Here is a 23163-nt window from a genome sequence, read left to right on the forward strand (position 1 = left end):
CTCGGAGATAAGAAGGGGACTTTCATGAAACTTTACACTTTTGATTGTCCTCTGAGAGTCGTGCTTCTGCTAGTGTGTTCTTAAAACCACCCTTGCTATTATTGTTATAGGATTCTTCCATGAGAATGTGCATCTGTATTGAATGATATTTTCCTTTTACTTGAAATCTTTATTGAGATAATTGTAGATGCCCATGTAATTGTAATTAATAATACATAGAGGTCCTGTGTACCCTTTACTCACTACCCAGTTTCTCCCAATGATAACATCTTTTAAAACTATATTATGGCATTACGGCCTGGATATTGACATTGATATAATCTACCAGTCTATTCAGATTCCTCAGTCTTACTAATATTCATTTCTCTATATGTATTTAATTCTATACACTTTTTCCTGTATCCATCACCACAGTCAAGATACTGAACAGTCCTCTTGCCACAAGGATCCCTTCTGTTGCCCTTTTATAACCACACCCACTCCCCTCCCATACTGCTTCAGCCCCTCATTCATAACGCCTGGCAACCACTAATTTGTTACTTGTTTCTTAAAGTTTGACGTTTGAAAAATGTTACATATGTGGTCTCAAATGTTATGTAACCTTTTGGAATTTTCTTATTCAGCATAATTCCCTGGAGATTCACGCAGACTGTTGCATTATATATCACTTAGCTATTTCTTTTAATTGCTGAGTATTGCATGGTATGTGTGTGATGCATTTTATTCATCTGTTCATCAGTTGATAGACATTTGGGTTATTTCCTCTCCTTTCCTGGCAAGGACTCAGTGAATGAAAAGCCACGGACTCTGTTTACTACAGCCCTCCCAACTTTCTTTTCCCCTCTATAAAAGTGCTCTCCTTCCCTTGCTGTCTGGGGAGTTGCACATAGCTTGCCATGGTCGCAGACCCCAAACTGCAGTTCTTTGCTGATCCCGAATAAATACAACTTTGCTGGAGAAATATTTGGCAATCTATTTGTTTTAGGTCAACATTTTGGGATCAGAGAAGACTCCCAGTGGCTCCAGAGCTGGCAAGCAAACAGGTGCATTATCCATAAATGAGCTCATTGTTGCTCACTGCTTTTCTCACTGACCCTGGAATTTGAAGGTACATCTTTCTCATTGATCCCAGCTCATGCCCTCTTTGCATTTGAAGCTCTCCAGGCTTTATTTGGGATCTATTTTAAGGTTTCGTCTTACCGGTTAAGGCCTTGCTCTGTATGAGAGTACTCATTTGGCATTTTGGTCTGATTTTCAGATCAGACTGTTTTATTGAAGCTGGCTAGCCTTCCGCGCATTCCTTCGGAGACAGGGGCAGTTTCTCCTGAACCAGTTTAGCGATCGGCCCATTGCTTTGGAATAGGGGCTGTTCTCTGGAAACTGGATGGAAAAAGCCTTTGGTCTGTCTCTTCCAACACCAAGCTACACCAAGCTATCTCCTTAGAATTGGCTGGTATTAGCTTGCAAGCTGTCTGAATTGAGCTGTTTGAGCTGTAAACTGTTTAAGCTGTTTGAAAATTGTTCCTTTACTCTAGGAAAAAAATCTCTGAGAAATGGGATCCCAATACACAAATATTTTGAGGGCCCCCCCATGTTTAAAAACTATGGTCCTTCCTCATGTGCATTTCTAACAAAATGGACCAACCTGACTAAAGACCGTTTAGAATACCAGTGGCCATTATGGAGAACTTTTGAAATCCAGAAATGAAAGGAATGCCTATTTCAGTTGGTATTTTGAGGCTTCCTAATGTTATCAGAAGCCTAAAATTGTTTCTCTGCAAAATAAGATTTTAAGATTAACTGAGGCACACAAATGATTAAAGAAAAGTAAACTGGCTCCTGAAGCCTTAGGCTCTTCTTCCTTGGCTTTGAGGATCTGTTTATTAATTTTTCACAGTATGCATCGTTTGCAGGCTATTCCTATGGAATGTAGGCACAGGTCTGAAATGTGTGTATATGTTCTGCATGGTGTAGAACATTTGTTGATATTTGCATTAGAAAGAGTGAGAAAACATGTGTATTTGCTTGTATATTGATAAAAGCCTTTGGAAAGATATGCAAGCAACTGATAATATCCGTTACCTCTTGGAGGAGAACTGTAAAGTGACCTTGGGAAGTTCTTACCTTCTGAGGACCTCATTTTCCTCATTGTGAAGCATAGAAATTGAAGAGATGACATGGTCCAATCTTTATTGTTTGGTACCATAAAATGGTTTGAAAAGATAAATTTTATATTATGACTATATTTTATCTTTGCCAATTAAAGAATTCTTATATTTTATTTTTTGATGATCTGTGAATATAGATGATATATAATTTATTTTCTTTCTATGTTCTTAAGTGAGCTTTTTGTGGTATTTAAGAGAGTTTACCAGTCTATAAAGTCCATAAAGATTTCATCTTACTAATAACAATATACAGTCAGGTAGCTACATTCAGTTACAGATTTTACACCTTGGAATAGAAGTTTGAATATGCTTAATCTCTTTCTGAGCTACAATGAGAATTTCATATTTGTTAAGTGTACAGGTTACTCTGCTGCCAGAGGGTCTCCTGTAAACAGGGTTGCCTCAGGTCCATACTGGTTGTCGTAGTCCTGGAAAGGATCTTAGATGGTTTAGTTTGTCTTCAAGCTATCAGTGACTCCTGTAACCAGTGCCTACGGTCATTTCTTAGTTCAGTGAGTGTTTTAGTGCATATTTGCAAGTCAGAGCGGTAGGGTTAGAGGGTTGCTGACAAAGAAAACTAGTCTCTTAGGATAGCGTATGATAAGTACTATGATTGAGCCTGTGGGAACATACCAGTAGAGTTACCTAACTGAGCTGGGAGTTGGGGGTCTGGGGTCAAAAAGGGCTTTCCTAAAGGAGGAAGAGCATGCATTTATGATCTCACAGTTCATGGGGTCAGGAATTTGGACAGGGTTAGTTGGGTCCTCTGCTCTAGCATCTCTCACAGGCTACAAAGTGCCAGATGGGGCTGTAGTGTTATCTGAAGGCTTAGTTGGTGAAGGAATTGCTTCCAAACTCACTTGGTTGTTGGCAGGATGAGTTTTTTTTTTTTTTAAGAGCATCAGCTTTATTGGTCATTTGTGCTTTGGAAATGTGTGTGAGTGAGAGTCCCCTGAGGAGGGGGCTGGGTCTCTGCCTGGTCACTGCTGGTTCCTCTTGAGCTGTTAGACTGACTTTGGTTTCTTCCAAGCTATTGACCAGAGGCTTCCCTCGATTCTTTCTTACCTGGGCCTCTCCATAAAGCATCTCACTACCTGGCAGGCTTGCATCATCAAAGTGAGCAAGTGAGAAGGCGAGAGATTACCAGCAAGAGACAGAATGCCAGCAAGATGGAAGTCACAGTGTTTTGTACATAATCAGGGAAGTGACATCCTGTCACCTTTGTCATGTTCTGTTTGTTAAAAGGAGTTACCAGCTCTATCCCATACTCTAGGGGAGGGGATGACACAAAGGAATAAATTCCAGGGGGGGTGCATCTCAGAAGTCAAACAACCTGCTGTTTTCACTTGAGGTACCAAATTAGGGGTGTATTTAGATTAGAGTAGAGTAGATTAGAGGGCAACTTACCTCTTTCAAGTCCCCATCCCATAGTTATTACAGGGTTTTTGTTTTTTTATAACCATCTTTATAATTGAAGTACAGTTAATTTACAAAATTATGTTAGTTTCAGTTGTACAGCAAAGTTGATTAAGTTATACATGTGTAAAATCTATTCTTTTTCAGATTCTTTTCCATTATAAATTATTACAAGATATTGAAAATAGTTCCCTGTGCTATACAGTAGGTCCTTGTTGTCTATCTGTTTTATGTATAGTAGTGTGTATATGTGAATACCAAACTCCTAATTTATCCCCCCCTCCCACCGCTATCCCCTTTGGTAGCTATAAGTTTGTTTTCTATGTCTGTGAGTCTATTTCTGTCTTCTAAATAAGTTCATTTGTATCATTTTTTTAGATTCCACATGTAAGTGGTATCATATGATATTTGTCTTTCTCTCTCTGACTTCACTTGGTATGATAACCTCTAGGTCCATCCATGTGGCTGCCGATGGCATTATTTCATTCTTTTTATGGCTGAGTAATATTCCATTGTGTGTGTGTGCGTGTATGTATGTATATCTGCACACCACATTTTGTTTTTTTGTTTTATTTTACATTTTTATTGCAGTATAGTTGCTTTACAGTGTTGTGTTTATACTGTACAGCAAAGTGAATCAGCTATACATATATCCCCTCTTTTTTGGATTTCCATCCTATTTAGGTCACCACAGAGCACTTAGTACAGTTGCCTGTGCTATACAGTAGGTTCTCATTAGTTATCTGTTTTATTTTATTTATTTATTTTTAATATCTTTATTGAAGTATAATTGCTTTACAATGGTTTGTTAGTTTCTGCTGGATAACAAAGTGAATCAGCTATACATATACATATATCCCCATATCTCTTCGCTCTTGCATCTCCCTCCCTCCCACCCTCCCTATCCCACCCCTCTAGGTGGTCACAAAGCACCGAGCTGATCTCCCTGTGCTATGCGGCTGCTTTCCACTAGCTATCTATTTTACATATGGTAGTGTATATATGTTCATGCCACTCTCTCACTTCGTCCCAGCTTACCCTTTCCCCCCGCATATCCTGAAGTCCATTCTGTAGTAGGTCTGCGTCTTTATTCCCGTCTTGCCCCTAGGTTCTTCATGACCTTTTTTTTTTTTCCCTTAGATTCCGTATATATGTGTTAGCATACGGTATTTGTTTTTCTCTTTCTGACTTACTTCACTCTCTATGACAGACACTAGGTCCATCCACCTCACTACAAATAACTCAATTTCATTTCTTTTTATGGCTCAGTAATATTCCGTTGTGTATATGTGCCACATCTTCTTTATCCATTCATCTGTTGATGGACACTTACGTTGCTTCCATGACCTGGCTGTTGTAAATAGTGCTGCAATGAACATTGTGGTACATGACTCTTTTTGAATAATGGTTTTCTCAGGGTATATGCCCAGTGGTGGGATTGCTGGGTCGTATGGTGGTTCTATTTTTAGTCTTTTAAGGAACCTCCATACTGTTCTCCAAGTGGCTGTATCAATTTACATTCCCACCAACAGTGCAAGCAGGTTCCCTTTTCTCCACACCCTCTCCAGCATTTATTGTTTGTAGATTTTTTGATGATGGCCATTCTGACCAGTGTGAGATGATATCTCGTTGTAGTTTTGATTTGCATTTCTCTAATATTAATGATGCTGAGCATCCTTTCATGTGTTTGTTGGCAGTCTGTGTATCTTCTTTGGAGAAATGTCTATTTAGGTCTTCTGCCCATTTTTGGATTGGGTTGTTTGTTTTTTTGATATTGAGCTGCATGTGCTGCTTGTAAATTTTGGAGATTAATCCTTTGTCAGTTGCCTCATTTGGAAATATTTTCTCCCATTCTGAGGGTTGTCTTCTCATCTTGTTTATTGTTTACTTTGCTGTGCAAAAGCTTTTAAGTTTCATTAGGTCCCATTTGTTTATTTTTGTTTTTATTTCCATTTCTCTAGGCGGTGGGTCAAAAAGGATCTTGCTGTGATTTATGTCATAGAGTGTTCTGCCTATGTTTTCCTCTAAGAGTTTTATAGTGTCTGGCCTTACATTTAGGTCTTTAATCCATTTTGAGTTTATTTTTGTGTTTGGTGTTAGGGAGTGTTCTAATTTCATTCTTTTACATGTAGCTGTCCAGTTTTCCCAGCACCACTTATTGAAGAGGCTGTCTTTTCTCCACTGTATATTCTTGCCTCCTTTATCAAAGATAAGGTGACCATAGGTGCATGGGTTTATCTCTGGACTTTCTATCCTGTTCCATTGATCTCTATTTCTGTTTTTGTGCCAGTACCATACTGTCTTGATTACTGTAGCTTTGTAGTATAGTCTACAGTCTGGGAGCCTGATTCCTCCAGCTCCATATTTCTTTCTCAAGATTGCTTTGGCTATTCGTGGTCTTTTGTGTTTACATACAGATTGTGAGATTTTCTGTTCTAGTTCTGTGAAAAATGCCATTGGTAGTTTGATAGGGATTGCATTGAGTCTGTAGATTGCTTTGGGTAGTTTAGTCATTTTCAGAATGTTGATTCTTCCAATCCAGGGACATGGTATATCTCTCCATCTATTTGTATCATCTTTAATTTACTTTATCAGTGTCTTATAATTTTCTGCATACAGGTCTTTTGTCTCCTTTTGTAACTTTATTCCTAGTTATTTTATTTTTTTTGTTGCAGTGGTCAGTGGGAGTGTTTTCTTAATTTCACTTTCAGAGTTTTCATCATTAGTGTATAGGAATGCCAAGATTTCTGGGCATTAATTTTGTATCCTGCTACTTTTACCAAATTCATTGATTAGCTCCAGTAGTTTTCTGGTAGCATCTTTAGGATTCTCTATGTATAGTATTGTGTCATCTCCAAACAGTGACAGCTTTACATCTTCTTTTCCTTGGATTCCTTTTATTTCTTTTTCTTCTCTGATTGCTGTGGCTAAAACTTCCAAAACTATGTTGAATAATAGTAGTGAGAGTGGGAAACCTTGTCTTGTTCCTGATCTTAGTGGAAATGGTTTCAGTTTTTCACCATTGAGGACGATGTTGGCTGTGTGTTTGTCATATATGGCGTTTATTATGTTGAGGTAAGTTCCCTCTATGCCTACTTTCTGGAAGGTTTTTATCATAAATGGGTGTTGAATTTTGTTGATAGCTTTCTCTGCATCTATCGAGATGATCATATGGTTTTTCTCCTTCAGTTTGTTAATATGGTGTATCACATTGCTTGATTTGCATATATTGAAGAATCCTTGCATTACTGGGATAAACGCCACTTGATCATGGTGTATGATGCTCTTAATGTGCTGTTGGATTCTGCTTGCCTGTAGTTTGTTGAGGATTTTTGCATCTATGTTCATCAGTGATATTGGCCTGTAGTTTTCTTTCTTTATGACATCTTTGTCTGGTTTTGGTATCAGGGTGATGATGGCCTCATAGAATGAGTTTGGCCCCGTAGAATGAGTTTCTTCCCTATATTTGGAAGAGTTTGAGAAGGATAGGTGTTATCTCTTCTCTAAATGTTTGATAGAATTCGCCTGTGAAGCCATCTGGTCCTGGGCTTTTGCTCGTTTGAAGATTTTTAATCACAGTTTCAATTTCAGTGCTTGTGATTGGTCTGTTCATATTTTCTATTTTTTCCTGGTTCAGTCTCATAAGGTTGTGCATTTCTAAGAATTTGTCCATTCCTTCCAGGTTGTCCATTTTATTGGCACATGGTTGCTTGTAGTAATCTCTCATGATACTTTGTATTTCTGCAGTGTCAGTTGTTACTTCTCCTTTTTCATTTCTAATTCTATTGATTTAAGTCTTTTCCCTTTTTTTTCTTGATGAGTCTGGCTAATGGTTTATCAATTTTGTTTATCTTATCAGAACCAGCTTTTAGTAGTATTGATCTTTGCTATCGTTTCCTTCATTTCTTTTTCACTTAATTCTGACCTGATGTTTATGATTTCTTTCCTTCTGTTAACTTGGGGGGCTTTTTGTTCTCCTTTCTCTAACTGCTTTAGATGTAAGGTTAGGCTTTTTTATTTCAGATGTTTCTTGTTTTTTGAGACAGGGTTGTATTGCTATAAACTTCCCTCTTAGAAGTGCTTTTGCTGCATCCCATAGGTTTTGGGTCATCATGTTTTCGGTCATCATGTTTTCATTGTCATTTGTTTCTAGGTATTTTTTGATTTCCTCTTTGATTTCTTCAGTGATCTGTTGGTTATTTAGTAGTGTATTGTTTAGCCTCCATGTGTTTGTATTTTTTACAGATTTTTTCCTGTAATTGATATCTAGTCTCATAGCGTTGTAGTCAGATAAGATACTTGATACGATTCAATTTTCTTAAATTTACCAAGGCTTGATTTGTGACCCAAGAGATGATCTATCCTGGAGAATATTCCATGAGCACTTGAGAAGAAAGTATAATCTGCAATTTTTGGATGGAATGTCCTATAAATATCAATTAAGTCCATCTTGTTTAATTTATCATTTAAGCTTGTGTGTCCTTATATATTTTCATTTTGGATGATCTGTCCACTGATGAAAGTGGGGTGTTAGAAAGTTCCCTACTATGATTGTGTTATTGTTGATTTCCTCTTTTATGGCTGTTAGCATGTGCTTTAATGTATTGAGGTGCTCCTATGTTGGGCGCATAAATATTTACAGTTGTTATATCTTCTTCTTGGATTGACCCCTTGGTCATTATGTAGTGTCCTTTTTTGTCTCTTGTAATAGTCTTTATTTTAAAGTCTATTTTGTCTGATATGAGAATTGCTACTCCAGCTTTCTTTTGATTTCCATGGAGTATCATTTTCCGTCCCCTCACTTTCAGTCTGTACGTGTCCCTAGGTCTGAAGCGGGTCTCTTGTAGACAGCGTATGTATGGGTCTTATTTTTGTGTCCATTCAGCCAGTCTGTGTCTTTTGGTTTGAGCATTTAATCCATTTACGTTTAAGGTGCTTATCGATATGTATGTTCCTTGTACCATTTTCTTAATTGTTTTGGGTTTGTTATTGTAAGTCTTTTCCTTTTCTTGTGTTTCCTGCCTAGAGAAGTTCCTTTAGCATTTACTGTAGAGCTGGTTTGGTGGTGCTGAATTCTCTTAGCTTTTGCTTGTCTGTAAAGGTTTTAATTTCTCTGTCGAATCTGAATGAGATCCTTGCTGGGTAGAGTAATCTTGGTTGTAGGTTTTCCCCTTTCATCAGTTTAAATATGTCCTGCCAGTCCCTTCTGGCTTCCAGAGTTTCTGCTGAAAGATCACCTGTTAACCTTACGGGGATTCCCGTGTATGATAATTGTTGCTTTTCCGTTGCTGCTTTTAATATTTTTTGTGTGTGTTTAATTTTTGATAGTTTGATTAATATGTGTCTTGCCATGTTTCTCCTTTGATTTATCCTGTATGGGACTCTCTGCGCTTCCTGGACTTGATTGACTATTTCCTTACCCATATTACGGAAGTTTTCAACTATAATCTCTTCACATATTTTCTGAGTCCCTTTTTTTTCCCCTTCTTCTTCTGGGACCCCTATAATTGGAATGTTGGTGTGTTTCTCTTGTCCCAGAGGTCTCTGAGTCTGTCCTCAATTCTTTTCATTCTTTTTTCTTTATTCTGCTCTGTGGTAGTTATTTCCACTATTTTATCTTCCAGGTCACTCATCCATTCTTCAGCCTCAGTTATTCTGTTGATTCCTTCTAGAGAATTTTTAGTTTCATTTATTGTGTTGTTCTTCATTGTTTGTTTGATCTTTAGTTCTTCTAGGTCCTTGTTAAACATTTCTTGTATTTTCTCCTTTCTATTTCCAAGATTTTGAATTATCTTTACTGTCATTACTCTGAATTCTTTTTCAGGTAGACTGCCTATTTCCTCTTCATTTGTTTGGTCTGGTGGGTTTTTACCCTGTTCCTTCATCTGCTGTGTATTTCTCTGTCTGCTCATTTTGTTTAACAGTGTGTTTGGGGTTTCCTTTTTGCAGGCTGCAGGTTTGTAGTTCCTGTTGTATTTGGTTTTTGCTCCCAGTGGGTAAGGTTGGTTCAGTGGGTTGTGTAGGCTTTCTGGTGGAAGAGAGTGGTGCCTGTGTTCTGGTGGATGAGGCTGGATCTTGTCTTTCTGGTGAGCCAGGACCATATCCAGTGGTGTGTTTTGGGGTGTCTGTGAACTTATGATTTTAGGCAGCCTCTCTGTTAATGGTTGGCTTGTGTTCCTGTCTTGCTAGTTGTTCGGCATAGGGTGTCCAGCACTGGAGCTTGCTGGTCGTTGAGTGGAGCTGGGTTTTAGCGTTGAGACGGAGATCTCTGGTAGAGCTTTCGCTGTTTGGTGTTACGTGGGGTTGGGACGTCTCCTGGGGACCAATGTCTTGAACTCAGCTCTCCCACCTCAGAGGCTCACGCCTGACACCTGGCCAGAGCACCAAGACCCTGTCAGCCACACGGCTCAGAAGAAAAGGGAGAAAAAAGAAGAAAGGAAGAAAGAAAAAATAAATAAAATAAAGGTATTAAAATAGAAAAAAATTAATAAAAATGAAAACATAAAATGTAATAAAAAAAAGAAAGAGAAAAGTGACCAACGAAACCAACAAACAAATCTACCAAAGATAACAAGTGCTAAAAACTATACTAAAAAAACCCCAAACAACAACAACTAAAAATGGACAATCAGAACCCTATGACAAATGGCAAAAGCAAAGCTATACAGAGAAAATCACACAAAGAAGCATCCCCATACACACTCACAAAAAGAGAAAAAGGGAAAAAAAATGTATATTAAAAAAAAAGGAAGAGAGCAACCAAATCAATAAACATATCTACCAATGATAATAAGCTCTAAATACTAAATAAGATAAACATAAAACCAGAAACCAAATAGACGCAGAAAGCAAACCCCTAGTCTAAAGTTGCTCCCAAAGTCCACTGCCTCAATTTTGGGATGATTCATTGTCTATTCAGGTCTTCCACAGGTGCAGGTACGTCAAGTTGATTGTGGAGATTTAATCCACTGCTCCTGAGGCTCCATGGAGAAATTTCCCTTTCTCTTCTTTGTTGACACAGCTCCTAGGGTTCGGCTTTGTATTTGGCCCCGCCTCTGCATGTAGGTCGCCTGAGGGTGTTTGTTCCCCACCCAGACAGGATGGGGTTAAAATAGTAGTTGATTAGGGGGCTCTGGCTCACTCAGGCCGAGGGGGGCAGGGAGGGATATGGAATGCGGGGCAAGCCTGCAGCAACAGAGGCCAGAGTGACGTTGCACCAGCCTGAGGCGCACCATGTGTTCTCCCGGGGAAGTTGTCCCTGGATCACGGGACCCTGGCAGTGGCGGGCCGCACAGGCTACCGAGACGGGAGGTGTGGACAGTGACCTGTGCTTCACACAGGCTTCTTGGTGGCGGCAGCAGCAGCCTTAGCATTTCATGCCTGTCTCTGGGGTCCGTGCTGGTAGCTGCAGCTCACGCCCGTCTCTGGAGCTCGTTTAGGTGGTGCTCTGAATCTGCTCGCCTTGTGCACCCTGAAACAGTGGTCTCTTGCCTGTTAGGCAGGTCCAGACTTTTTCCTGGACTCCCTCCCTGCTAGCTGTGGCACACTAGCCCCCTTCAGGCTGTGTTCATGCAGCCACCCCCAGTCCTCTCTCTGGGATCTGACCTCTGAAGCCCGAGCCTCAGCTCCCAGCCCCCGCCCGCCCCAGCAGGTGAGCAGACAAGCCTCTCAGGCTGGTGAGTGCTGGTTGGCACCAATCCTCTGTGCGGGAATCTCTCCGCTTTGCCCTCCGCACCCCTGTTGCTGTGCTCTCCTCTGTAGCTCCGAAGCTTCCCCCCGCCCTCCTCCTGTCTCCGCCACTGAAGGGTCTTCCTAGTGTGTGGAAACTTTTCCTCCACAGCTCCCTCCCAGAGGTGCAGGTCTCGTTCCTATTCTTTTGTCTCTGTTTTTTCTTTTTTCTTTTGCCCTACCCAGGTATGTGGGGAGTTTCTTGCCTTTTGGGAAGTCTGAGGTCTTCTGCCAGTGTTCAGTAGGTGTTCTGTAGGAGTTGTTCCACATGTAGGTATAGTTTTGATGTATTTGTGGGGAAGAAGGTGATTTCTACGTCTTACTCCTCCACCATATTGAAGTTGTCCCCTAGTTACCTATTTTATACACATTATCAATAGTGTATATATGTCAATCCCAATTTGCCAATTCACCCCCCCTTCCCCCTTGGTATCCATACATTTGTTCTCTGTATCTTTGTCTCTATTTCTGCTTTGTAAATAAGATCGTCTATACCAATTATTTCAGATTCCACATATATGCATTAATATATGATATTCATTTTTCTCTTTCTGACTTCCTTCACTCTGTAAGACAGTCTCTAGGTCCTTCCACGTCTCTACAAATGACCCGATTTCAGTCCTTTTAATGGCTGAGTAGTATTCTTTGTGTGTGTGTGTGTGTATCTCCACACCACATCTGTTTTATCCATTCATCTGCTGAGGGACATTTAGGTTGCTTCCATTTCTTGGCTATTATAAACAGTGCTGCTGTGGATATTTGGATGCATGTATCTTTTCGAGTAGGGTTTTCTCTGGGTATATGCCCAGGAGTGGGATTGCAGGATCATGTGATAACTCTGTTTTTAGTTTTTTAAGGAACCTCCATACTGTTCTTCATAGTGGGCTGCACCAATTTGCATCCCCACCAACTTTGTAGGAGGATTGCTTTTTCTCCACACCCTCTCCAGCATTTATTGTTTGTAGGCTTCTTAATGTTGACCATTCTGACTGGTGTGAAGTGATACCTTATGGTAGTTTTGGTTTGCATTTCTTTAATAATTAGTGATGTTGAGCACCCTTTCATGTGCCTGTTGAGCATCTGTATGTCTTCTTTGGAGAAATGTCTGTTTAGGTCTTCTGCCCATTTTTCATTGGGTTGTTTGGTTTTTTTCATATTAAGCTGTATGAACTGTTTGTACATTTTAGAAATTAATACCCTGTCTGTAGCATCATTTGCAAATATTTTCCTCCAGTCTGCTGGTTGTCTTTTCATTTTGTTTGTGGTTTCCTTTGCTGTGCAAAAGCTTTTAAGTTTAATTGAGTTCCTTTTGTTTATTTTTGTTTTTATTACCATTACTCTGGGAGATGGATCCAAGAAGTATTGCTGGAATTTATGTCAAGGAGTGTTTTGCCTCCATTTTCCTCCAGGAGTTTTATAGTATCTGGTCTCACATTTAGGTCTTTAATCCATTTTGAGTTTATTTTTGTATTTAGTGTTAGGGAATGTTCTAATTTCAGTCTTTTACATGTAGCTGTCCAGTTTTCCCAGCACCACTTATTGAAGAGGCTGTCTTTTCTCCATTGTATATTCTTGCCTCCTTTGTTGTAGATTAATTGACCATAAGTGCATGGGTTTATTTCTGGGCTTTCTATCTTGTTCCATTGATCTCTATTTCTGTTTTTTGTGCCAGTACCACACTGTTTTAATTACTGTAGTTTTTTAATATAGTCTGAAGTTAGGGAGTGTGATTCCTCCAGCTCCGTTCTCTCTCAAGATTGTTTTGGTTATTCGAGGTTTTTTGTGTTTCTATACAAATTAAAAAAATTTTTGTTCTAGTTCTGTGAAAAATACCATTGGTAATTTGATAGGGGTTGCATTGAATCTGTAGATTGCCTTGGGTTCTATGGTTGTTTTAACCATGTTAATTCTTCCAGTCCAAGAACTTGGTGTATATTTCCATCTATGTTGTCTTCAGTTTCTTTCACTAACATCTTAGAGTTCTCAGAGTACAGGTCTGTTGCCTCTTTAGGTAGGGTTATTCCTAGATATTTTATTCTTTTTGATGTGATAGTTAATGGGATTGTTTCCTTAATTTCTGTTTCTGATATTTCATTGCTAGTATATAGAAATTCAACAGATTTATTTATATTAATCTTGTATCCAGTAACTTTACCAAATTCATTGATGAGCTCTAGTAGTTGTCTGGTAGCATCTGTAGGATTTTCTATGTATAGCCTCATGTTGTCTGCAACAGTTTTACTTCTTCTTTTCCATTTTGGATTCCTTCTATTTGTTTTTTTTCTCTGATTGCTGTGGTTAGGACTTGAATAAAAGTGGTGAGAGTGGACATCCTTGTCTTGTTCCCAATCTGAGAGGAAATGCTTTCAGCTTTTCACCATTGCGTGTGATGTTGGCTGTGGGTTTGTCATGTGTGACCTTTATTATGTTGAGGTATGTTCCCTCTATGCCCACTTTCTGAAGAGTTTTTTTAATCACAAGTGGATGTTGAATTTTATCTTTTCTGTATCTATTGAGATGATCATATAGTTTTTATTCTTTAACTTGTCAATGTGGTATATTGTGTTGATTTGCAGATGTTGAAAACTCCTTGCATCCCTGAAATAAACCCCACTTGATCATGGTGTATGAACCTTTCAGTGTGTGGAATCAGTTTGCTAGCATTTTGTGGACGATTTTTGCATCTATGTTCATTATTACGATTTTTTCTCCAAAAGATAGTGACTGTGGTTAATACGAAATAAAGTACTGTTACAGATAGAGGTTTGGCTGAAAGAGTCAGAAATGTAAAGCACCAAAGAAAAGAAGGGATATCAAGAAACATGACAAAAGGAGGGAGGGAAATATCAGTAGGGTTCACTCTCCACGGGTAAGTATCGCAGAACATGAGAGGGCACTTGGGAGGAGTCAGCAACCTTGGGATAAGAGTGAAAAGCTTCATCTCACTTAACCCTCTTTGAAACTCTCCTGAGTTATATGCCCTTAGTTTGTTCCTCAGATTCCTTTCTTACCTCCCTGGAAGAATCTCCCCCTCTTCTCCTCTTCCCTCCCAACCCCAAAGAAGCCCAGATGACCAGAGCTCACTCTTTCTTTCCCATTCCCATTATTTGACCATGGAGTGAGGCTGAGCCCTCCATTCTCACCCTCGAGGTTTAGGGCCTTCCCCTCCCTCACCTTCCTACAAGAAAGATTGTGTTGAAGAGAATAGACTGTAAAAGTTTGGGAGAGAAAAGATGCAAATTCCATCCAGAAGAGGCAGTCTCTAATACATTCTGTCCAAAAGGGGGCAGTAGTGTACATATAGGAAACAACTTACCAATATATATGCCCCCCTCTATGTCCACTGCAGCATTATTTACAATAGCCAAGATATGGAAACAACCTAAGTGTCCATTGATGGATGAACAAATAAGGTGTAGGGGCTTCCCTGGTGGCGCAGTGGTTGAGAGTTCGCCTGCCGATGCAGGGGACACGGGTTTGTGCCCCGGTCTGGGAAGATCCCACATGCCACGGAGCGGCTAGGCCCATGAGCCATGGCCACTGAGCCTGCGCGTCTGGAGCCTGTGCTCCACAACGGGAGGGGCCACAACAGTGAGAGGCCTGTGTACTGCAAAAAAATAAAAAATAATAAAAAAATAAGATGTAGTATGTATATGCAGTGGAATACTATTCAGCTATAAAAAAAGAAATCCTTCCATTTGTGACAATATGGATGGATCTTGAGTGTATTAGGCTGAGTAAAATAAATCAGATGGAGAAAGACAAATACTGTATGATTTCACTTATGTGGAATCTAAAAAGACAAACAAATGAACAAACAAAATGAAATTTATTCATAGTTGCAGAGAATAGATTAGTGGTTACTGGAGGGGACGGGGGTTGGGAGTTGGGTATAATGGGTGAAGGGGGTCAGCTGTATAATGATGAATGGTAACTAGACTTGTGGGAGTGATCACTTGGTAGTGTATACAGATGTTGAATTATAATGCTGGATACCTGACACATCATCATCATCATCATCATCATCATCATCATCGTGGAAACAAGTTATCACTAAACATCTACTTTTACCCAGAGCAAAGTGACAGCACATACACACTTATACTCCTTCCAGCGTGGTTTATTAAAAATATTCAAGACTACCCCGAGGATGCTAAAGCAAAGACAGGTATTCCATAGCCCAAAGTAGCTTCCTTCAACTTGTAAATTCAGTCATGCAGGGAAAATCCTCCTCCATAGTGAGCTAAGGTTGCCATTTCCCAGTGACCTATGAATGCTTGGAGTCCTAGCCATTCCTTCAAAAGCCAAAGATTAAACAGACAGAAAAGAATACCTAAAATATCCAAAAAACAAAATGGAGAAATACAGTCCCTTCACCAAGAACTAATATTCCTAAGTTTTCTCATTCGGAGTATTCTCTTCTACCAGGTAGCTACTGGGGGTGTTTTTAAAAATGAGTCCACTGAAGGGGAAGCAGTGTGATCGGTCAACCGAAGGGGAGGTATTTCTAGAAATAACCTACTGGTGTCTGTACTTCACCCAAAACGGGAGCCCATTAACTACAATTCCCATCTTAGTAGGAATATTAGATTTCAGGAATTATCACATAGAAACTAATCTTAAAGAAAAATCTTTCCAAAAAATCAGTAGCTTTTTATTTATTTATTTTATTTATTTTTTTTTTGCGGTACGCGGGCCTGTCACTGTTGTGGCATCTCCCGTTGCAGAGCACAGGCTCTGGACGCGCAGGCCCATTGGCCATGGCTCACGGGCCTAGCCGCTCTGCGGCATGTGAGATCTTCCCGGACCGGGGCACGAACCTGTGTCCCCTGCATTGGCAGGCGGGCTCTCAACCGCTGCGCCACCAGGGAAGCCCAAAATCAGTAGCTTTTTAATGTAGGCATCCAATTTTTCTGTGCCATTAGGCTTAAGATTTTTCCATCTGGAGGAAGAAATTGTTAAGAGTTGACTGTGCATATGAGGCCAACCTGGGGGCAGGAATGAACTGTAAGCAGACACAAGGGATTTTATTGAGGTGGCAGAAATGGTCTAAAACTGTGATAATGGTTGCATACTTTGTAAGTTTATTAAAAATCATGAAATTGCACAGTCAAAATGAGTGAATTTTATGGTATATGGAGTATACCTTGATAAAGATGTTTAATAAAAGAGTCAATGTGTGAACCTCCTAAAATCATGTCATAAGCCTTTTAAATAAGATATTACTCTCTTATTTTTCCCTGTAAAGTCTTCCTTTCTTACTATACCTCAAACCCTCTGGTATCAAATCCTTTTTATCTTATAACCTCTAAAAAACTGCCCTCTCCTTCAGTTTCCCTATGCTCTTCATTATTGTGATAAAATTATTTTATACTTAAAAATAAATACTTAAGGGGCTTCCCTGGTGGCGCAGTGGTTGAGAGTCTGCCTGCCGATGCAGGGGACACGGGTTCGTGTCCCGGTCCAGGAAGATCCCACATGCCGCGGAGTGGCTGGGCGCGTGAGCCATGGCCGAGGAGCCTGTGCTCCGCGATGGGAGAGGCCACAACAGTGAGAGGCCCGTGTACCGCAAAAAAAAAAAAAAAAAAAAAAAAAACTTAAGAAATATAATTAGAAGGCAAAACACATAAAACTCAAGTTTTTCTGCAGCTATATATAAGAAAGTGAGAAAGGTGCTTTTCTTCATTCTTCTCTACCTTTTCACATTCCTAAATATATTTGCTTCCTGGGAAGTTTTGGCGACCCAACTGTTTTGACTCTAGCTCCACTGCTTGCTCTCGTGCACCGTATTGGTGGGAATAAGGATGCCTTTGCTGCTGCTTCCCACAGTGATCAGCACCAGGGGACGAGTCATTGGAGAAGCCGGTTGTGCCAGTGTCTCCTTACCCCTTTCCCCCGATGAACTTGAGTGTTTGGAAGGGTCAGATCATTGTATATTATGGTTGTTACACTCAAGAGATTGAAAACCCTGTTTAATTTCTTATTATTGTTATAGCTCAAATCAAATCCAAGTGAAAATGAAGAAAAAGAAGCCCAGTCCCAACTTATCAAATCTGATGAAATGCAGCATTTGCGTTCACAAGCACTTGATGCTTTTGAAAGTTCAGATTATATTGCTGCTATAACCTTCCTTGATAAGGTTTTAGAGGTAAGTTTTTTTTTGCTCTTGCAGCTGACATGCCTAACACTTACTGCTTTTTACTATAAGGTATGTGTATATACTTTGACATGTTATATACCATAAAAAAACCTAGATAGCATAAAATCAGATTGACCCTGGGGTTTTCAGCTCCTAATTGAAAGATGGTGTTTATACAGAACAAAATTTGGGACTGAAAATTTCAGTAAATATACTGAAGGTGCTATGGAGTGGGAGTTGCATATTTTTGTACATTGCCTGCTTTGCTGTTTCCTGTTTGATTTTGCATTTTGGGGGGGCAGGGCAAGAAAACTCTAGGGGTTAGTTAATGGGGTAAAAGATGAAAGAGTTGGTTGAAGAAAAAGGAAAAATGATGTTTGGGAGGAAAGATGAGTGTTTAGAGTGAGAAGTTTCTAGGGAAGAAGGCAGATGAAGAGTTGATAGGATCCAGAGGGTTCTAGATAGGGAAGTCTAAGTCTGCCTCAGCAAGGACTTAATGACAAAGGATGTAATGGTTTCAGAAGGAAGTCTAAAATAATATTCAAATGGAAGCAGTCATAATTCATATTTATTTATCATTTTCATAGCACTTTGTGTAGTCTAATCTTGGCAATAAACTCGATGTATGTAGAATGGCCACTTTTTGATAGTTTTATAGAGGAAATTGTGTGATGTCCAGTGGAATTCACGGTTTACTAAATTATTTTGTTAATGCTTTATCAAGGAAATATAAATTTATGATTTTCACCTTCCAGTAATGAGACTATCCATCTTGACCTAGCTTGTTGTATTTAGTTTATATACAATATTGATTTAGTGAAATCAAATTGTGAAAAGTTGACATGACTTTAATACAGCTCTAAGAAATATATAAAGACACTTACACAGGTCTTATTGGTGAGCATTTGGGTTTACATTTTGAAGAATACTAGTGGTGTACTAAACATTGACAACTTTTTGATAAAATGGAAACAGTGAAGCTTCAGCCTTCTCACATTGTTTTTCTCTTTATTTTTGTGATATGCGGATTTAATTTCAAAGAGGTAACATATTTTAAAAGATCATTTAATATAGTTACTGGTAGAATAAAAATATTTTGTGAATTTAGAGCCTAGATTTTATTTTTTGAGACTAGAAATTAGAATTGTTAACTACAAAAATCCAGTTAGAAAATATTCTCTTCAAAATCAAATACAGTAGGGCTTCCCTGGTGGCACAGTGGTTAAGAATTCACCTGCCAATGCAGGGGACACGGGTTCGAGCCCTGGTCTGAGAAGATCCCACATGCTGCAGAGCAGCTGAGCTTGTGCGCAACTGCTGAGCCTGTGCTCTAGAGCCCGCGTATCACAACTACTGAAGCCCACGTGCCTAGAGCCCTTGCTTCGCAATAGGAGAGGAGAGGCCACCGCAATGAGAAGCCTGCACAACGCAGCAGAGAGTGGTCCCACTCGCCGCAACTGGAGAAAAGCCCATGTGCAGCAACGAAGACCCAACACGGCCAAAAATAAAAAATTAAATAAAATAAATAAATTTATATAAAAAAATCAAATATACTTCACTGGGAACCACCTTCTAATAGTAAATACCATGTTTTCTTACTTTCAGTGTTTTAGAATTATATAACTGAAAGGGGTAGGGAAAGGGCCTTGTTAGTACATATATCCCTTACCCCATTGGAATTTATTTAAGACATCTGTGGAGAAATTATTTTGTCACATCTCATTATTTTTGTCACATCTAAATTGTATTAGACTTTTTAATATTACTTACAATATAGGAGTCATCACATTAATTGAGGATGTTTTATGTTGATAAATATGTAGATAAAATATATCAGGTGCAAGTATGAATGTGCATAATTTACTGTTTCTTTAAGTCTAGTTCTTTTGTTTCTCAAGGTTTGTGTTTGGGATGCAGAATTACGGGAACTTCGAGCTGAATGTTTTATAAAAGAAGGGGAACCTAGGAAAGCGATAAGTGACTTAAAAGCTGCATCAAAATTGAAGAATGATAATACTGAGGCATTTTATAAAATCAGCACACTGTACTATGAGCTAGGAGACCATGAACTATCTCTCAGGTCAGTTCTAGTAACATACACATCTCCTCATCTTTTTATTGTTTGCAGTAAGAGAATACTCCCATTTTCTTTTTAACTTTAATAAAATTACGGTTAAGGCCTTTTTATATATCTATAATTTTGTGTTATCTCTTAAGTTATTCTGCTTCCACATTAGTTCTTTTCATACTTCATGAAATAATAAACAGGAGGGTATTACATTTGCAGAAGCAAAATAGTGTTTGTTATATATCTCTACTTAAGTCATTTGAACTAGAATTAATAAATGTGTGTGCATAATACAATGTCGTATATAACAGTGTATGATAAATTATTGTCAGTATATTTTAATTGTTACAGACAAAAAATACCTTTTGTTGTGATTTCTATATTTAGTATGAAAAACCATTTATTGATTATTTTTACTTGGAGTATTTTCCTTTTTTTAATCCATGAACAGTGAAGTTCGTGAATGTCTTAAACTTGACCAGGATCATAAAAGGTGTTTTGCACACTATAAACAAGTCAAGAAACTTAATAAGCTGATTAAGTCAGCTGAAGAGCTCATCAAAGAAGGCAGGTAAGACTATGCTTGTGCAGAGGATCTCACCTTCCCTCATATGTCTGGTTGTGGCCACAAAAGAACAACTGAACTGCTTGCTCTTACTTCTTGCCGTTGAGGGTGGAGTATCTTAGATGGCATTGAGCCTTAGCAAAACTACAATTGTACACTTTTTGAATAAGGCAGAATATAAATAATGGTAACTACATAGTATTCTTTTTTAAATTTATTTACAATTTGTTTATTTGTTTATTTTCAGCTGTGTTGGGTCTTCATTGATGCGTGTGGGCTTTCTCTAGTTGCAGCCAGCGGGGTTGTTGTGGTGCGCGGGCTTCTCATTGCGGTGGCTTCTTTTGTTGAGAGCACAGGCTCCAGGTGCGCGGCCTCAGTAGTTGTGGCACGCGGGCTTAGTTGCTCCGCGGCATGTGGGATCTTCCAGAACCAGGGCTCAAACCCGTGTCCTGGCAGACGGATTCTTACCACTGTGCCACCAGGGAAGTCCCTGCATAATATTCTTACCAGCAGATTTATTTTATATTTCACCAACTATTTACTGAATTTTTCCTGTATCAGGAACTGACTATGTACTGGGGGGTGCAGAAATGAATATGAATAGTAGTGTTTGGTCTTAAGACGCTGGTAGTTTAGTGTGGGAGACAGGCACATAAATTGATTATTAAAAGGTAATATACATCTAGAGTGATAGCGATGTATACAGAGTATGCAGACATTTCCTCTCAGTACAGGATTCTGGGTTAACAGTTCTTTTGTTACAGCAGCTGAAAAATATTGTGCCATTTCTTTCTGGCTTCCATGGTTCCTGATGAGAAATCCATTGTCATTCTAATTGTTTTTTCCCTAAAGATAAGGAGTTATTTTCCTCTGACTGCTTTTCAGATTATTTCCTTGTCTTTAGTTTTCAGAAGTTTAATTATGATATATCTCAGCATGGATTTCTTTGTGTTTATCCTGTTTGGCGTATCCTTAGCTTCTAGAATATGTAGGTTTATGTCTCTTGTCAAATTTTGGGAAGTTTCCAGCCATTATTTCTGGGAATACTTTTTCAGCCCTGCCCTCTCTCTATTTTCCTTCTTAGACTCTAATTAACATAAATGTTAGAGTTTTTGTTTTAGCCCTACAGTCCCTGAGGCTCTGTTTATTTTTCTTTTTCAGTTCATTTTCTCTGTTGTTCAGATTTGGTAATTTCTATTCTTCCAATTCACTGATTCTTTTCTCTGTCCCCTACATTCTGCTCTTGAGCACATGTGGTGAGCAATTTATTTCAGTTTTTATACTTTTCAGTTCTAAAAATTCTATTTGGAATGTTCATATCTTCTATTTCTTTGCTGAGACTTTCCATTTCTTTGCTGAGGCATTCTATTTTTTCATTTGCTTTAAGCATGTTTGTTAATTGCTGCTTTTTTCATGGCTGCTTTAACATCTCTGTCCTCTTGGTGTTGGTTTGAGATCTTCCTGTTTCTTGGTATGATGATTAGTTTGTTTTTTTTGCGGTACACGGGCCTCTCATTGTTGTGGCCTCTCCCATTGCGGAGCACAGGCTCCAGATGTGCAGGCTCAGCGGCCATGGCTCACGGGCCCAGCCACTCCGTGGCACGTGGGATCTTCCCAGACTGGGGTACGAACCCGTGTCCCCTGCATCGGCAGGTGGACCCCCAACCACTGCGCCACCAGGGAAGCCCTGATGATTAGTTTTTAATTGAAACCTGGATATGTTCATTTTATAAGATACTGTATTTTATTTAAATCTTCTGTTTTGGGTGGCTTTTCCTGACATTGTTCCAGCAAAGTGAGCATGAGGGCCTGGGGGGTAGGCACAACCTCGTTAACTGCCAGATTGAGGTAGAAGTTTCCCACTTGGCCTTCATTGCTATTCGAGGTGTGGGATTGCCACTACTGCTTGGTGTGGGTAAGAGTTTTGGGGACTCAGTTCTGGCCATGGATGAAAGTTCTGGCTCCCAACGTGGCATTCTCCGACACCACCTTGCTTGGGTGTGGACACACCTCATTACAGGCTCACCAGGGAAGAAGTCTAGGCTCTCCAGTTGACCTGCTGATATTGGTGGGGGTGGGATCATAATTTTCTTGTCTCCCCCTTTTTTAGTCTTTTCATATTAAAAAAAAGGACATACAATGTCCAGGATATTTACACAGGTATCTAGGTAGAGGAATTGGGGAAGGTACATCTACTCCACCTTTCCAGAAGCTACCTTTTTTTGTTTTTTTAAAGTGAAGTGCATTATTTTCTAATTGAACTTTTAATTTCTAATTGTAGTTTCACACATAGTTTTAAGAAATAGAGCGAGGTCTCACATACTCTGTATAATTTCCTACAATTGTACCATCTTGGAAATCTATAGAACAGTATCCCAACTAGGATTTTGACATTGATGTCTAGCTTTTGCTTTAAGTTTTGTATTTAAACCTATATTTTAATACAGTGGCATTTAAATTTGAAGATTGCAGCACTTTGGGAATAATGTGCCACAATGGCATGTAAATGCAGCTTGCGTTGGGTGGGCCAAAAAGTGCCTTCGGTTTTTTAACTAAAAATAAAAGACACATTTTTCATTTTCACCAAGAACGTTATTGAACAACGTATTCACCCTTTTTTTCCACTACCTTCTGCCATTTTTCAGGCAACGTCATAATTCCATCTACCAAAACCTTTTTATCTTTTTGAGCAAAGAACTGTTCCAGGTGCCTTTTAGAGTCTTCCAGGAAATTGAAATTTTTTCTGTTAACAGAATTTTGTAAAGACCGGAATAAATGAAAATCTGAAGGTGCAATGTCTGGTGAATATGGTGGATGAATCAGGACTTCCCAGCCAAGCTGTAACAGTTTTTGCCTGGTCATCAAAGAAACATATGCGGTCTTGTGTTATCCTGATGGAAGATTATGTGTTTTCTGTTGATTAATTCTGGATGCTTTTCGTGGAGTGCTGCTTTCAGTTGGTCTAATTGGGAGCAGTACTTGTTGGAATTAATCGTTTGGTTTTCCAGAAGGAGCTCATAATAGAGGACCCCCTTCCAATCCCACCGTATACACAACATCATCTTCTTTGGATGAAGAC

At 39.2% G+C, this 23163-nt stretch overlaps 1 protein-coding gene across 2 annotated transcripts in view; it reads left to right on the top strand.

The window, feature by feature from the left end:
* The window catches only part of DNAJC3 (DnaJ heat shock protein family (Hsp40) member C3), an 87952-nt gene that overhangs the window by 32192 nt on the left and 32597 nt on the right, over positions 1-23163 (top strand). For both annotated transcript variants that reach the window (XM_019921063.3, XM_019921064.3), the window contains exons 5-7: positions 17308-17460; positions 19350-19531; positions 19971-20090. In XM_019921063.3, the coding sequence (XP_019776622.1) occupies positions 17308-17460; positions 19350-19531; positions 19971-20090 (455 nt within the window). The remainder of the gene's footprint in view (positions 1-17307; positions 17461-19349; positions 19532-19970; positions 20091-23163) is intronic.

The sequence above is a fragment of the Tursiops truncatus genome, chromosome 18 (genome assembly GCF_011762595.2).
Source record: "Tursiops truncatus isolate mTurTru1 chromosome 18, mTurTru1.mat.Y, whole genome shotgun sequence".
In the NCBI taxonomy this organism is placed as follows: Eukaryota; Metazoa; Chordata; class Mammalia; order Artiodactyla; family Delphinidae; genus Tursiops; species Tursiops truncatus.